The sequence below is a fragment of the Pelmatolapia mariae genome, linkage group LG17 (genome assembly GCF_036321145.2).
Source record: "Pelmatolapia mariae isolate MD_Pm_ZW linkage group LG17, Pm_UMD_F_2, whole genome shotgun sequence".
In the NCBI taxonomy this organism is placed as follows: Eukaryota; Metazoa; Chordata; class Actinopteri; order Cichliformes; family Cichlidae; genus Pelmatolapia; species Pelmatolapia mariae.
The window spans coordinates 15,325,937-15,343,778 of NC_086242.1; the positions used below are offsets into that span (position 1 = coordinate 15,325,937).

The window sequence follows — 17,842 nt, forward strand, 5'->3', positions numbered from 1 at the left end:
GGTCAGCGCCATCTTCGTCTTTTAAATTTAGATGTCTTGACAAAGAGCTGGATCTGACTGGGAAACCAAGATCACTTCCTGCTAACACAGTAGAGACTTGTCCGTCATGCAATTCAGCCATTCAGATCATAAACACATAAGTAGTCATACTTATGTTTGTATTCAGAAGAGTCAGTCTGAAGAAAATTGAAGGTTTAAGGCCTCACATTTTAGACCTAGAAGCTACCTTCATGTTTAATACACAGTCTATGCTTCACAGCCTGCCATGGTGGCTAAAAAAAAGCCATAATGTAAATTAGATACACATTAGGCAAGAGAAAATTGCATACAGCCACGAATGTGTCGAGACAGTCCTACAGCTGCTTTACATTCCAGTCAACACCAAAGTCAATAGGCAAATGAGATCAAAGTGAGATAATAGCAAATACACGCCAACCTGTTTCACGTAGTAACATCTGGGCATGATCAATTTTTATTCAAAGAAGCCTTACCTTTAGATTCTACTGCAGTAGCGCAGCATTCAATGCCACGGAGCAAAACAAATGTGCTAGACGGAGGCTGTTTGTATCAGGCATCATAAGGAAGGCACACAATATATATATGCACATAGTTTGTGTCCCAAGCTTACCATTCATAAAAATTTCAACTGCCAGTCAGACTACAGAAATAGTGAAGTATCAAGAATGAATGCCTGAGCAAATACTGAGAAAATCATCTAAGCAAGGAGTTGCTGCAATTTAGATACATTATGAATAAAAGCACTTTTGATCATACATATAAGGTTTACCTGGTCAGAAAACACAAAAAAATCATTTTAGGTTTTTGTCCTTGAGTGTGATGTCTAAGGTTGGGGTCAGATGATTGCATACAGTGATCGTGGGCACGACTGTTATGGTATTTATTTTTTTTAAACAATTTCTTTGAACTCTTGATCTTTTAATAAGTGGTGCTGGTGGTTCTACAGTGTTATATAACTTCACAAGACAAAGGCCTATAATTTTCTCATAAATGATCATGATTTACTACAACTGGTGGATTCTCTTTTTCAGTATAAACAGGGTTTGTATGACAACTGATGAACACAATCAAGAAAGTTCAAGAAACGCCAGGTTCTTCCCACATGGTGGAAGGTCTCTTGAAGCCATTTCTAAACAGCAGAATCCAAGATTATCAGTTCCAACAACTGCACAATAATACAAGTTATTTGGCTGCAGACCACCTTTATTCCACACCACTTTGCCAAGGTCTGGAATAAAACCCAGATTTATCCCCTAAAATTAGAAGAAATTAGTTAGGATGCTCAGGATTAACCCAGGAACCACCAAGGTTCAAACCTGCAATATATTCCTGGAACACCAGGAATACATCACTGTCCACAATAAAGTTTTCCATCTCTATGGACTGAGAGTTTGCTGACTAAGGAAGAAGCCCCTGTTCCAAAATCGACACCCTCAAGCTTTAATGAAATTTGCCGCTGCACATATGGGCCAAGCCAAATGCCTTCAGGAGGAGTAAAGCTGAGGCTTTCAAACCTAAGTACCACCTGTCAAGCATGGTGGTGGTAGTATCATGCTTTGGGCTTGTTTTGCTGCCAGTGGTACCAGTACAATGCACAAAAAGAATGGAAAAAAAATGAAAGAACCTCCAAATTCTTCAACTTCACCTAAAATCAACAACTAGATGGTGTGTGGTTGAGGTGCAAATTGCTAAAGGACATTTTATCATTTTAGTAACCCTGTAAACTTTACTCATCAGGAAAAAAAATGCCCACAGATGTCAAAGAAAGTCATTATATATGATACAGCAGCCACATGGTTTGTAAATGGTTTTTATTAGCAAAATAAGGGAGATGAGTCTACAAAGATTCTCCTTCCACGGAGAACATACACATACACTGACAGTTGTGGCAGTTTCTTTATATGAACAGATCCAGGATCACATTTTACATCACTCTCTTGCCAAAGTATTGCTGATCTATGATAACAGACCAGGCTTCCTTGACCATCACAAGCAGTGTCTCTACTCTCAAAAATCATCATTAGGCAGGATCCAAGAACAGCGCCTGAATTTTAAAACATTTCAGACCTCATCCTCACCTTCATAATCTATTCTGAGATTTCGTTTCTCTTCTCAACACCAAATTCTCCATAGCTCCCCTCCCCCCAAATACATTAAAATATACAGTAAAATGTGCCTACTCTGGTCTTTGTACTTAAAACACTTAAGCATATTATAAGCTCAGTGCCTCAGCTAACCATTTTCTGAATGGTTGGGAAGAATGGATATTTTACAGATCGTTTAAAAACCAGGACCCCATATTTGTGGGGTAAATGTAACAATATAGATCGCAGTATTGTACTGTGTGATTGGCTGATGAGGCCTTCCATTGTCAGGGTGGGTGGGAATTAGGGGACCGTGGAGGCTACATGTTGGTCACAATGGAGACCCATGTACCTTATAAACTAGAGGTAAATCCTCCTGAAAGCTCAGTGGTGTGCACACAGAAGATAGCAGAGACACTAACATATGAAAACAGTTTACCTCTTAATGACTAGAACAATTCAGCAGGCAAAAGAACAAGCATTTGTACTACGACCGCAGTAAAAGGCATGCGAAGGCACAAGTACCAACAAACTGGACTCAAAGGTTGCACCCCTTTTTCTTCCCTTTTGGTTGCGGGGAAGGGAGAAAAGAAGCATTTCCATCAACAGTGAAGTTTCCTTTTCCAGAGACAGTGGCAGAAGGAACAGCAAAAAAGAAGAAAAAAGATCTTTCTCAAAAACGGAAAAACAAAAAAGATGAAAAGACAAAAAGAATTTTGCAGTGACGCCTTTACAATGATACAAACATCCTACACAAATGTAACGCTAGTTCCAAAGGTTCCAAGACGAAAAACATAAATAAAGCTGTTAAAAGTGGCATATAGTACAGCACTGGTCCGTGACTGATTCTCCCGATTCTTCTCATCTTCCCCACTAAAGATGCACAATAAGCTGGCTCCACTGCCTGAGGACACAAGGGGAGAAATAAAGAAACATGAAAGACGAGTAGATGGAGGAGGGGTGGTGGTTTAAGGAGAGGTTTTGCAGACCTCGACCTTGCCGCTATCATTTCACATGCATCTAAATTAAGCAGAAAATGAATTCAAGCCTTTGAAAATAAGAAGGCACAAATTTGCACACATCATTGATTAAATGATGGATTATTTTCTTCCTTTATGCTCTGAATACTTATATTCTGGAAACAAAAATACACACACATATATATTTATATAAAAGTAAGTCTTTAATCATCACGGAAAGACGTAGATATTCAAATAAGGCTCCAGTGGTTTACTCAACTCCCACTTCATCCTGGTGAGCACATAAGCAGTTGTATTCCTCATATGTGCCCTCATCCATGACACACATGTGCGCCACATGTGAGGGCTTACTTACCAATAAAAAAAAAAAGAGTCAGAAGAGTCCACAGTCTTTCAGGTTGTTCTTGATAATGACGTCAGTAACAGCGTCAAAGACAAACTGCACGTTCTTGGTATCTGTGGCGCAGGTGAAGTGGGTGTAAATCTCCTTGGTGTCCTTCCTCTTGTTCAGGTCCTCAAACTGACACTGGATGTAGGCAGCTGCTTCCTCGTACGTGTTGGAGCCTGAGAAACACGAGGAGGTGGAAGTGAAGTAGCCCGGGAAGTTACCATGTAAGGAAGGGACAGGGAAAGCGTAATTTTTGTACGGCGCTAGGAAATGAATAGCATGGTTGGGCTTTATCCTGCTAAGTGTGCTTCCTTTGTACGAAAAAAAAAGGAAAAGAAATGGCTAAATTGTTATGCTAAATGCTGGTATGGCCCTACATCATGATCAGGACATCCCTAATGGCTATAATGCTTTGATAATCCACTAATTAGGATGCATTTGAATTATTGTGTATAAAAAGCAGAGATTGAAAAGAAAATTCTGCAGGTTTATGTACACGAACATGCTGGGTTGAAGCAATAATTTGAGAAGGTTACTGGTGGTGGCCAACAAGTAGTCTGGCACATAGATGCTACACAAAAACAACATTTGGGTTAAGACTAATTACTGAGCTTCAAAGGTAGAGTGGTGGGCAGATTATCTCTTAGCTATAACTTTGTATTTAGCAGGAAAGTAAACAGTTTTAAAATCTGCTGTAAGACTTTGTTTTATAACAACACCAACTGAGGGTATGCTGAGCACAATGTGAATCGATGAAAAAGGCTTTTTACTGCCAGACTCACCAGCGTATTCTGGGTAGCAGATGGTAAGAGGACTCTTCTTGATTTTCTCTTCAAACAGGTCCTTCTTATTGAGGAAGAGGATAATGGAGGTGTCTGTGAACCACTTGTTGTTGCAGATGCTGTCAAACAGCTTCATGCTCTCGTGCATTCGGTTCTGGGGAGAAAAAGGAAAGTGACGCTGGGTCTTTGTGCTTCGCTCAGTGATCCACGAAGACATCACGAGCGGAACCGATCCTTCGCTTCTACTTCTATGACCATCGTGATTATAATACACAAAGACAAAGTTCCTGCTGTGTGTGAACGTAGAGTGCCTGCTATTATGTCATGTTCCATGAGTCACACAGCTGAACCACTCACCATCTCTTCATCCTCAGCCAGCACCAAGTCATAATCACTGAGAGCCACGCAGAAGATGATGGCCGTCACACCCTCAAAGCAGTGGATCCACTTCTTCCTCTCAGAACGCTGACCTCCTACATCAAACATTCTGGTTGGAAGACAGGAGTGGGATCGTGTGAAATCCAGAGGTTTACAAAAAAAAAAGAAAAAAAAAAGTACTACTATGGCGAGTAGTGATAAAAGTACAGAAAACAAATGACTTTGTGGTTATAAATGAAAGATGAACTTTAAAAACCATTACTACAGAAAACACTGAGGCATAAAACAAGTATAAACACAAAGAGGGCTTGAGAATAACCAAGCTAGTACTAGTTTCCTGAAAGGCCACATGAAGCTGGCTGCAAAAATCTTTTCTGTCCCTATAGACTTGATTTTTGCCCGTCAGCCCAAATTTAAAGCATAAATAAACATGTTTACATTCCGGTCCAATATACTGTTATTGTGCCTGCACCTTCCAAACCCTTATGTGACAACTGTACAAGGTTTAAAGGTTAGAAACTCAACCTATTTAAACGTTTATAGGTCTTGAAGGTGTGCATCATTTGGTTCATGGCTGCTCTGAGTGACATGCGAGTCTTCTTTTTCTAGCTTTTGGCTGAACTAAAAGATTTTTTAAAGCCTATTTTTCAAAGTTTCCTTTTCATTCAATATTACAGTGAATTACACATTCAACTTGCTAACTAAGTTAGCTTCATGAGACTAGTGTTATTTAACTCCACAGACATACCCTTATGGTAACATCTGGCTAACAAAACAAAACAAATAAAAAACGAAAAGACTGCTAAAGCCAAAATGCCAAGCTTGAGCCAGATGTGATGGTGGCTACTTCCATCTTTCATATACAGGCCATCAGGAAAGGACTTTACTGTTTTTACTTTAGAGGGCAATGTAGGTTCTGAGTTGGGCTTACTTCAATTCGTGAACAGGACTATGATTTTGAATTAAGGCTCATCACAGATATCACTTTATATCTACAGTTTTTTCCACATTTTTATGAAAATCAATCTGAGCATACATTACGTGAGACACCTTTGTGTACCGATGTACAAAAACACACAGCTGTAGTGCAATAAGAAATATCAAGGGAACCATTCAAGGCCTCATTTAGCTTCTGTAATAGCTCCTACTGGTGTATAAAACAGCACAAGTCCCATCTGGAAATACTTTAGCTTTAAAGATGAAACAGGAGGCGGGCTTTTGAAAGGAAATTAAACCATACTTTGTGTTCAGATTAAATTGGAAGCAAATTCAACCAGATGAGTACCTAAACTAAACAAATACTTTGTTCTTGAGAAAACCTGTAAACTCCCACATTACATAAAGCAATGCCTACTTCGGCTTTTGTAAGTGAAGTGTGCTTTTATGGAGCTAATTACAACGATGTGACGCTGAATTAGCTAAAAACCATTTCTGGTATCATGACATCACCAAACCTCCTGCGCTCACTTCCTGTCTGTGTACATTAACAGAGGGTGACAACTGAGTCATCGCTGATGTGCGCAACACCTTCGCAGACTGTGTCACAACTTACAGCTGTAAATGTATAAAGGGAATTTCTTTTGGAGTGAATGAGTCAGTAACAGGAAGGAAAACTAATTAAGACATCTTGTAAAACACTCTGAGCCAGTTGTTACAACAAAATTCTCACTTGAAGTGCAGGTCCTTAAATGTGAAGTGCGTCTCAACAATGCCCGTGGTTTTGACTCGGGTCCTCAGGACATCCTGCTGAGTTGGGATGTAGGTGGCCTGGGATATCCTGTCCAAATCGTTCAAGTAGCTGAGAGAAGGACATAAAGAAAAGGACATGAGGAGAGGAGGGTTGGAGAAAATGGATCAAGGTCACCTGTCTCTGCTCCCAGTGCATGGAGGTGAAAAACCTGGTTAGATTCTATATTCTGGTCTTTAAACTATTCATTTTATGTACACATTTCAATACAGCCCTGTTTTACACATTTGAATTCAGTTTTTCAGTAGAGACAAAATGAAACTCTTACAGAACAATTATGCATTAAAAAAAAAACAACGACAACAAAAAAAAGAGGAAGCTAGTGACAGTATAGAGCATTTGCCTCCGTGCCATTGTGTCTAAATTTAACAGTGGTTTTGTGGTTAGAGCTGTTGCCTCACAGCAAACAGGACCTTGGGTTTAATCTAAGCCCTGCTCTTTTTCAGTGGGGAGTGTACATTGTTTTCGCTGGTTGTGGGGTTCCCTTCTGTGTGCTTTGATCCCTCCTACAGTCCTAACAACTTGCAGCTGAATTGGAAACTCCCTACGTGTGAGTGCGATTGTCTCTGTGCCTTAACCCTGTAATAAACCAGCCATCTGTCCAGGGTGCTGTCCCACATTTTGTCAAATAAAGTACCTGCTGGGATAGACTCTCATTACCTTGTATGGGAATAACTGTGTACTGAAAATAGAAGGGTGGAATTCAATTTATTCTTTATCACTTCGAGTAGGTTTTTGCCTTCTCGACAAAATTCTTGCACATCAGTGCAAACCAAAACAACATTCTCTGCCAACTGTAGTGCTGCAACACATGTATGAAGATAGAACATTTTGAAAACAGAGTAGAAATATTTTTAATCTTTTAAAATATGCAATACCGTTAAGTATATTAGACAAACTAAAAACACTTCGGATGCATTACGTTTTAAGTTAATACCTCAAGGTTACTGGTGATAATTTAAAAGGAAGGAGGGGAGATTAGTAACCTGTAGTTGTTAGCAGAAGCAAAGTAATCTCCATTTCATGCAGACAAGCCTGCTGTTTGTCCTGCAGGATATTATGTGGAGTGAAAAAAAAGAAAAAGAAAATACATAAGGCTTTGCGATGGTTGTTCCCATTCAGAAAAGCCCCTGGACAGCAGGATAAGCGGAACTAATTAGAAAATGGACAACTGCTGCAATATAACTGCTGATGTTTGCTCTATAGAAGCAAAACAAGGCAGATGGCTTTCCAACCCCCCAAAAATAATAAAGGGGTAACCAAAAAAAAAAAGCGCTGCCTTGTGATAGAATTTGTGCCAGGGGCAATTTATGCTAGGTTCCAACTAGTAAAGACATGTTCAGCTACAGAAATGTATTTTCGTGTAATTCTTTTTTTAATTGAGTTTTTAAAATCTTTAAGCATGTGCTAAATGTTCCTGTGCTGAAGGAGAAGGTCAAAGATTAAACAGTCTTTGCAGCCATCGCTCTTCAGGCACGGTAGAGGAAAGTAAATATTGACAGATTAAAAGTCCAGACACATCAGCCGTACAAGTAGCTCTCTGAGCATGGTTGAAGGTTGGGGCAGCGTGTGTCTGGCTTCTGTGTTTGCAGTGGAAATGCGCTCATTTTGGGCTCCTGGTCATCTGACGTGAAAGACTTTGTCATCGCCAGTCTTTTCTGCAGATGACTCACGGCTGTGGTGAACCCGGCGATTATTAACGTGGTTGCTTATGTGTTGGACTGCGTGACTCACTATGCTGCCGAGTCGTTGAGCTGATATTCGCGGGAGCGGCTGAAGCAGGCTTGAACACCTCCGTCCTTCCAGAGTCGCTTGATGACACCGGCCAGCTCAGCTGTCATGAAGCCTTCCTCTGCTGAGCCCGCCAGCACAAACAGTTGCCGTGCATCATCCTGAGAGAGGAGTCGGGGTGGTGTCAATATCATAAATCAGCCATCTAAGTCATTACACCACCATTATGATTCACATGAGCTATCAAGCTAAAACACCAGTCACATTTTAAATACATCGCAGGGAAAGCTACAAATTAAAAGACCCAAATAAATGACCCTACTATTTTTTATAATGTTATGTTGAAGGGCGTGTAAGCAGAGACTATTGTTCCTGTTGAAAGTAAGTACTTAATGTAACTACCTGCTTGTTTCCCCAACGCCACAAATTTACTTTGGGTTTCTACTCTAAACAGACCAAATTACAATCTTCTCTCTACTCACAGCTCTTGCTGGGTCACCGAAGTCGATCTTGAGGCGCCCCATGGCTCTGATGATGGCGATTATGGACTGGATAGTGTTGCTGTAGACCACAGCCTTGTACTGCTTGCATTCCTCTTCTGAGTAGCCTGCCTCATGGATGATCCTGTAGAGAAGAAGAGGGGGGGGGGGGGTCTACTGGTTAGCAGTGGGCCTAGCCAATTCTTCCTGCTGAATGATGTACCATTTTTTTAATCATTCTAAGAAATCATTCTTCCTCTTTAGTTCAAATTTAGTACCACTTAAAAAAAAAAAAAAAAAAAAAAAAAAAAAAAAATCCCCATCTGCACAAATACTGCCTGTCCACAGTGGCCCTGATCTCTTTGCTCCTCATTTCTGGCTGCAGGAATTATGATTATCCAGGGAAAAGAAGCTTTTATTCACCCTCTTATAGTTGCACTCAGTGTTGGTTACTAGACAAAAGCATCAGCTGAATTCATGCTATGTAAAAATATTATCTTGAAGTTCTTTCAGTTTATTTCGCACAAAAAAAAAAAAAAATTCTGAATAGAGCTTTGGTTTTGCTGCTCAGAAGGAAAGGCTTTATGCCATACTTCTGGCAGTCTCCAAAGCCAACTAAAAGCTCCAAACCAACAATGCGTCAGTCAGTCTTTCGGCAAATTCCATCTTCCTTACACCATCGCTGGCTTTCAGCCCTGAGTCCATCTTTTGCTCCTGAAGATGGGAGCTCTTTTAATATGTCGGTTAACTTAAAGTGCCCATTTTCACTGAAACATGTCACCCACTGGAATCATGTGGCTCCAGTGTTTTGGTCTGTTTTTGAAGTGCTTAAAAACATGGTAGTGCAGATGTAAGCCACAAGCAGAAAGATTAATCTGCCTTTTATTTTCTTAAATATCATATTATTATTATTATTATTTTGTCTATAAAATAATAGAAAATCGTTAAAAATGATATTTAATCGTCATTTCCTCAAGCAATTTTTTTTTTTTTGCTTTGCAGATTAACCCACCAAACCCTCACAAATTGGAGCTGTCCAAAATGATGGACAATCACTCAAAGAACCTCGAACAAAACCCAGAGAAGAATGGTGGTTGCTGAACCATGAAAAATACAAACCAATGGTATTACAGCATTGACGTATAAGCACAGAAAAGGTTCATAACATCCTTAACTGCGTGATAATGGTCACATCTACTCATTATAGTGTAGATATTATATTCTGACTGTATCGTTAGCATGATCTTTGTTAAAGAGTCAGCATGACAGTCACATTGGGACTGACTGAAACTGACGCTGGCTTCAAAATAACTGCCTGGTTGCATTACAAAGAATGCTTCAGTGACAAGACTTGCTCCTAGAAGGCTTTAATTTAACTAATCAAGTGACTAAAAAGCCTTCAGCCAGTTGTTTGAACTGTTCCAGCTTTACTTATTAGACTATGTAATTATTCATTTTGTCTTTTAACTGAATTTCTTTAGACCAGCTACAAACACACAATTCAGCTCTATTAACACTACACTAAACATAATGTAAACACTTTCCTTAAATCACATGGATATCTGTCTAGGGACTGAATGGTGATCTCTTGCTTGTTAATAACAAATAAAGCAATATTACAGTAGGGCAGGTGCTGTAAAAAAAAACAAAAACTGTACAAATATATTGTGCTTCTTAGATGTGGATGGCTGGTGATTGATGATGCAGCCATAAAAACATTTATCAAAAATGTATTTCATATTCAGGACATTCGCACGCACGCACTGACGTATGCTGCTGGGTTGTTTTCATGACCATTATGCATGACACCTGTTTGTACTGCAACTCGCAGGGCGTATTACCACCCATAGAGACTATGATAGGTGTTTGACACTGTTTAGCTGAGGAAAATGAATACTCTTCCAGTGTGTAATCTAGTGTGGTGTCAGTTGCGCATCTCATCAGAGAAGCCAATGGAAGACGAAAAAAATAGAAGAGAGAATAAAGTTTATTTTGCTCGTTCAGTGCAGGAGAGAAATATACTCACTTCATCTGCTTGACAATTGTGCTTTTCCCTGATTCGCCAGCACCTGGAAAAGACAAACATAAATAAATACAAAATTGGACTTTACTTGAATTGTTTTGACAGATAAATCGGAAACTAACCCTTATATTAACCAGCCCACGAAATTCCATGCCTTTACACGAGGATTCAGTGTGACCAAACAGCATGACAGGAAACCATGAAAATGCAAGCTGAACACGATCACGTCAACCAAAGGAGAACTCCTAAACAACACTGTGATTGTATGAGTACGCTTTGAGGTCTGTGCATGACTTCAGCGTTTAGGTTAAACACGCTTTTAACTTCTGATTCTCTCTCAGCTCCGGGCAGTTACAGCCTCTAATACCCTGATTCTTAAATCCCAAAAATGGGACTGAATCTGTTGCTCTGTAAGCTGAATGCTCGTCTGGGATTTCTATCGGCATTTTGTTCACTTGGTATTAAGGCCGTTGGCGCACAACTAATGATAAGGGATTATTATTGACAGCAGTGTGGATTCCTTGAAAAACAAACAAACCAACAACAAAAAAAACAACAAAAAAACAAAACAAACAAAAAAACCCCCCAAACCCAACAGCAGCGAGGTGCCTTTTCAGGATGGCAAGACACTAGGCGCTCACCACTAATCAAATTCACGTCAGTTTCCTTGATTGATGAGACAATACTAGTGGTGGAGTAGGGGGTGCTCCTGAAGAGAATGCAACCGTCGGCATGGCTTTTGTGGATCTTGAAAACCTCACAGTGTCATGATGACCTCCTCTCGTTATTTCTGGGCCACAGTCACCTGAAGAGACCATGTGGCTCTGTGTGTGTCACATGTGGGTTTTGACTGCAAGTCCACCACATATAACACATCCTTCTGCTCCCTTTCCTCTACCGCACCAGTCCAGTGGGTGTGCCCTTTTACTGATATTTCTCTTTCACCGATAAAAGCCCATATGCGATATCTTCACAAACCACATTCATTAGAGTTGCGTGCTCTAATGGGTATTATCATAAACTACATCAGAACTACTAATGCACAATCAATGTCCTCATATTACAGTAGCAGAAACCGGGGCTATAGTGAAGCAATTGGCCACTTCTTGTTGACGTAACACTCCTCTGCCAGTAGGGAAGGTGTTTCTAACCACTAAAGCGTGGCCATTCCCCCAAGTAAACACCCACAGCTTCTCTCTCAGCCCTAGAAACAGAATAAGAGGAAGTGGAATCATATCATGAAATCTACCACTATCTTTTACCTCGTGATGGAGTCAGCAGGGACAACATGGTGTGCTCTTGCATAATAAATCACCCACCTAATCTAGTTCCACTTTCCTTGTGATTGCAAAAACAAAACGACGAAGAAGAAGAAGAAGCAGAAGAAGAAAGAAAAAAGGGACATATTGCATTTTTTAGTGCCACTTCTTGTCGAGCCTGCCTTATGCAGTAAGACAGCATTATTTATAAAAACTTGAAAACAAAATGAATACTATATATATGCTTACTGCAGTATACACAGCTTGTGACTGAATTCCTGCGAACTTTCCCTCAGTAACAGCTGCATGCTGGCATAGCACTGGCACTTCACCTTCAGTATAATTGGACGAAATTCACCTGAGGACACATTATTTTAATTATGTGTCACCACTCGGGTGCCAGAGCGCCCCTGAGGGGGTTGACGGTGCAGTGGCAGCTCCCCGTGCTCCGAGGCCAAAACACTCGGCTGTGTGAAGCCCTGCAGGACTTGCGCACAGACGGTGCAAGCGCTGCTTGACTGGGCATGGCTTGCTGGTGAGCTGGCACAGTTGCACCCCTCGGCCTGCCCAAGACCCATTTTGACAATGCCGCAGATATGTCGCTGGGAGTACTTTCCTACAGAAAGGTTGCACTAAGCACGAAATAGTTCAGAGCTGCGAAGATTCAGTTAATTAAATCAGCAATTACTGATCATTCGGGATTAAGAATGAACATATTTCAGTACACTTTTAGAGGGATTCCTTCATATTTAAGACGACAAATTATCAGTGACTCTTGAGCGAACTGTTGCTTAAATTCAGTGCAAATCACGAGAAGAACTTTCTTTATTATTAAACAAAAGAAAGTTAAAAAAGACATCTATGAAACATAAGCCATGTGTTTATACAAGTGACTTGACCCTGGTGTCTCAACAGCGACATGATCAGGGTGTGGCTTTCGTCAAAGTCTCAATATTTGAGGAACATCGAGAGAAAGTTGAACCGACTCACTCTCTTCTTCACTCACACACACACAGACCTTTAAGGGTTACTTTAGAACCAGGCCTGACCTATCGCTCTTCATGCAGAGTCATGTTACACGCCCACAGCTTTGATACACCCACCCTAAAACAGCTAGAGTCAGAACCACTGGAGCAGCTGGTTTCTGTTTCTAGTGGTTCAAACTATTTTAGGAAAATTCGAGCAAACCCTTGCAGTGAAAATTGTGGTTTTCTTCCCCCCCTCTACTTCTTCCACTGAGAACAGAGCCGTTTCTATCTACTGACCGCAAACACATCTTCCCTCCTGGACCCTAGTTGGTCCTTTCCTCAAGTAGGAAGACAGGGAGGGATATTTTATAAGAATGTGATTAAAATGGCTGCCATGCCTGGGCCGTCTCATTTATAGATTAACCATATGTTGCTGATAAATGTTGTGGAGAATGAGTAATGCGATACATGCAAACCAAAATTGCAGTTAAAAGTGAAGTAAAAATTCTCTTCATTCATGCTGGCTTTGGGCTCGGATCGATGGCATGAAGATAAATTTGTGTGGGTCAGGGGGTTTAAGCAGTTCAGGGGCTCAAGGAGAGCTTATGAAGTTTGGCACAATGTGCTAAACACATTAGTGATGCCACATTAGCAGCATGAGCCCAACACCACGGAACCCTTCCCTCTTTTAGTTTTCCACTCTTATTCAGCTGCACGCATGCTTCTTCCTCTTTCACATTCTCCCAGTCTCCTATAGTCATTTTCTCTTTATGATTAATTGTTCCTCTCACTCACTATCCAATTCCTCTTTTTTCCCCCTCCCCTCCTTCTCCCCTTCTCGGGGATTTAAGTATGAGTCACTCGTGAAGGATTCCAGGAGCCTCGGAGAGGTGCTACCCACCGCGGGAAATGACCATTCTAAATCACAGAGATTGATCCGCCAAAAAAGAAAAATCGACAACTAAAAGATTGCTTACCACACGCACGCTGGCACAGACTGACCCATTCGATGTCTAATGTGCTTACAGCAATAAAAGAGTTATTTAACTACTTTGTCATCTCTGTTTATTGTGAGATGGGGGCCATCTTCAAGCCATCTTGCAAAGCTGGTTTTATAATTAGTAAAAGAACACAAATATGGGAAAAAGAAAATGAAAGAGAGACCGATGACATGAGTCAGAAAAAGCCCGAGGTTTATTAATAAAATCTTCCCACAGTTGTGCGACAGCTATAGAACGAGTAATTAGGCTGAGGAGATTGTAATCTATTTTAGCATGTAGATATGAATAGTAGGATAATTGGGTCCTGGAGATGATGGAAATAAAATGAGAGCCATATTAAGACTAGAGCTAAATGAAAAATATGTTTCGCAGAAAAGATCACATTTCCTCACTCTGCGAGACACACCTGAGCCTGCCAGCTGGTTTGGACTTGACGGTGTGCGCGAAGCCCTACAAAGATTCAAATCATTTTTTCCATGCAAATTGAGTTTTGTTTTTTTACATCAAGGCAATTATTCTTTGCTGCTGACAGGGAGAGACCATGAGCCTGTAATTAACATTTAGGACAGCGCTTGAAAACCAGGTGGTCATCACACCAAATTGTGGCTAAACTGTGGCCACCTGTTGTATACAAATATCTCGACACCGGGTTGAGGTCACCACCACAAGCTGCACAAAAGATTTAATGTTCTTCGAGTGCATCCAGAGGTATACAACAGCATCCCTGAATGCACTGTTGACAGGGTGTGTTTAGAGAAAAGTATACTCATGAGTGGCTTGCAAATCACCAGCCTCAAGTCTACTCAGTGACTGTTTTTCTGCAAGGTAAACAATTCAAAAGCCCAACTCGGGTCCCCGTGCTTCACCGCACCGCAGCTTTTTTCATTTTTAATGCTCTCGTCATTAGCACTGTTCTCGTCTTACAGGTTCTCTTTTTCTTTTCTCCTGGCATCTCAAACTCTGTGTGTGTGTGTGTGTGAGACTTCAGGTAGGAACCTGAAGAGGCCGAGCGGGTTACCTGGCTACCACACTGAATAGATCAAACACAGATGACAGGCGATGGAGCCAAAGCAGCCACGAGTGGCGCCACGCGACCTATTCTATCAGAAACTGAGAAGTGCTAAAGCAGTGCCACATGTTTTTGTGTATGATACACATTTAAAAAAAAAAAAAAAAAAACTAAACTAAACTAAAACTAATATTCTTCCCTACAGCGACATAGCAGAAACTTGACCTAACTTGCTTGCTTTTACTCAGCAAGCCCCATCTGGCCTCCAAACACCCAAGGAATGCAACCGATCTGTAATGGGAAAATATGCACCGGCTTGTACAAACAAAACCATACCTTACTAAAAGCCAATTTTGACCCATCAAGTTAGACAAAAAAGTTCTTTTCATTTGAAAATTAGAAGTAATGGAAGAAAATTTGCTTCTGAATTATGCAAAAGCTGCCAACAGCTCCTATTATGCGCCTTCTGTTAGGTATTTGCCTGCTACTGGCATTTCCCTCAGACTTTGTGTCCTGCTAACCCACATACCACGTGTGTGCATGTCAACACTTCCCAAAGTGAGCCACCTAAAAAGGGTTGACGGAAAAGTTTTTCACCTGTGGTCTTTGTTTACAAGCAAAACAGTGCTTCCCCACATCTCAGCAACACTTTTAATCTACACACACGTCTAGCTACTAAATGGAAACGGTTCACATAATGGTAAACGCAGGGTTGTCAGATGGAGCTAGGAAATGACAAAACACATGAAATAAACGCAACAAATTATAATTATGAAGTGTAATAGTTATCAGTGGGTGTCCTGTGCCATTTAAATTACATCTCTGAGGTCAGTGTCAATTTAACACAGCAACAGCATATAATAGGTGGATTCGGGTACACAAATGAAGATCAATCAAAAATGATCACTGCAAAGAAGTGGCATGAGGCCACTATATCTACATCAGCATCTAACTTCATACAACGTTGTAAGTTTATCGGTTACAGCTTTGTTTAAATGAGTTTCGCTAATGTTTATGTGGCTTCGCCTAACTGAATCAGCCTTTATTCTGGCCTCTTGATTACTGTAATTTTCTGCATTTGTTGCACAAGCTGTGTGCCTATTGCATGCAACACGCCTGCTTACGTCTTCAGATGAGAACAAGGAAACACTGTTATAAAATAGGAAACAATAGGAATTTAACCTATAACGTCCTGAAATAAATTAAGTAAAAAACAGTTTTCAGTCACTCCGACTCAGGCCTGGGCCCCTAATGAGCCAAAGGCCTATTTTCACTGCACTGAACCGGACCAGACGAGAGGAAATGTGCCATTGTTGAAAGGATTTAGTCAATAAATTCTCCACGGAGACGGGCTGAATGGATGTAACGCCAACAGCTGGCAAAATAAATAAAGAAAAATCTGCCATGCATGTGTAACCAAACTACAAAACTAACCCCCTAAAAAGCCAAATAAACGCAAAATGACATTATATCATTGGTATTTCGGCCACAATAGTGTCGTTTTTCCTTTTAAAAGGACAGGTTGTGTTAAAAGTGAGAAGAGTGGACGGTTAACTGTAGCTAGCAAGGAGGGGTGTAAGCTAGCGATGCGGAAACTCAGCAACACTTGCAACAACTAATGTAATCTAACACAACCCCAACACTGACCATTAACCAGCGTGGTTAACGTGGGTTTCACAGCAGGGTGTGTTCCCAACCGTATCCTTTGAACTAGCAGTTCTGCGGGCGAACACACAGCGAAGTTCGTTCACCGCCCCCCTCCACCCCAATCTTCCTTACCGAGCAGCAGAAGCTTGACCTCCCTGGCTGCCTTCTCCCCGTCGTCCCGCAGATTTCTGTCGATCATTTTACTGCGCTCCACCGCAGCCTTGTCCTCGGTGCTCAGTGTGCATCCCATCCTCGACTGTGTCCTTTAGACCCAGCTGGTGTAAAAGAATGTCTAAAATATCATATATATCAACATTAATTGGTTAATGCTGCCTTCACCCCGTACACACGCCCTTTTTTTAAATGACTGGCAATCGAGCTCTTCAGGAGGAAAGGGAAAGCGATTCGACTTTTCTTAAAAAAAAAAAAAAAAAACAACTCAGTTTTTCTTCACCAGACTGAAATGTTCTCAGGTTGAAATCCGAGGGAAAGCTATTTCGACAGTGAAACAATTCCTTGCTGATGTCTCTCCCACCGGTTCGCCTCCATTCGTTGCAGCGCTTAGTACTGTCTGTGCTGTTACGGGTGGTGAGCGCTGCACTGTGTTCCAAAAGCAGCAACGGAATCAACACTTCCGGCTTAATTTTCCATAATAAAAGAAACACCTTCAAACTGCATACAAAATGCCTTAAAATAAGCTTTATGCTATACTTTTACATATTTAATGCATCGAAAATCAATCATTATATATTTTAAAAAAGTTTCTTTCTTTTAATCATTTCATTATTGTTTTCTTTTAGCAAGAATAAATATCAAGCGATTCGTATGATACTTTTATTGTGAAGGCAATCACCGTCAACCGGAAACGTGATCAATTGAAACGCATTCCCATAGCACACCCATAGCTTACAACTGCTTGCCCAAATAATTTTATTTTTTTTCTAACTTAAAACTATTATTTTGATTTACAGTATACAACATTTTTATTTCACCATATGTGATAAATAACATTTTTAAAGTAGCCGTGACATGTTTACAGTACTATGCAATGTTTCACTTTAGTTCAATATTTCACCACATCTGCTAAGACTTATTGCAACTGGTTAGTCTACATTACAAGCATGTATTGCTCCCATGGGAACTACACCTCTTACCATTGCAGTCCCATCCCCCACCCATTCACAGCCGCTCACAACCATTGTTTGTGGCTTAAATAATTTAGCCTGTCAGACAAAGTGTGAGCATTCAAAGTAAGCGCTGCACTTTTGTGCACACATTCCTGCGGAGCAAACGTTATTTCGTTGCCTTTCTGTACAACTTTTATTTACAAATGTGACTTTTTACGAGT

The 17,842-nt window shown here is 40.7% G+C and overlaps 1 protein-coding gene across 1 annotated transcript; it reads right to left on the reverse strand.

Moving 5' to 3' along the window:
* Positions 1-1,814: 1,814 nt before the first annotated feature.
* gnai1 (guanine nucleotide binding protein (G protein), alpha inhibiting activity polypeptide 1) lies at positions 1,815-17,073 on the reverse strand. The gene is made up of 9 exons (XM_063500617.1): positions 16,627-17,073; positions 10,614-10,656; positions 8,591-8,732; positions 8,112-8,269; positions 6,300-6,428; positions 4,610-4,739; positions 4,253-4,406; positions 3,438-3,646; positions 1,815-3,006 (listed from the first exon to the last, which is right to left on the reverse strand). The coding sequence occupies exons 1-8, from the start codon at positions 16,742-16,744 to the stop codon at positions 3,456-3,458; spliced, it is 1,065 nt and encodes a 354-aa protein (XP_063356687.1). The 5' UTR covers positions 16,745-17,073; the 3' UTR covers positions 1,815-3,006; positions 3,438-3,455.
* Positions 17,074-17,842: the final 769 nt, after the last annotated feature.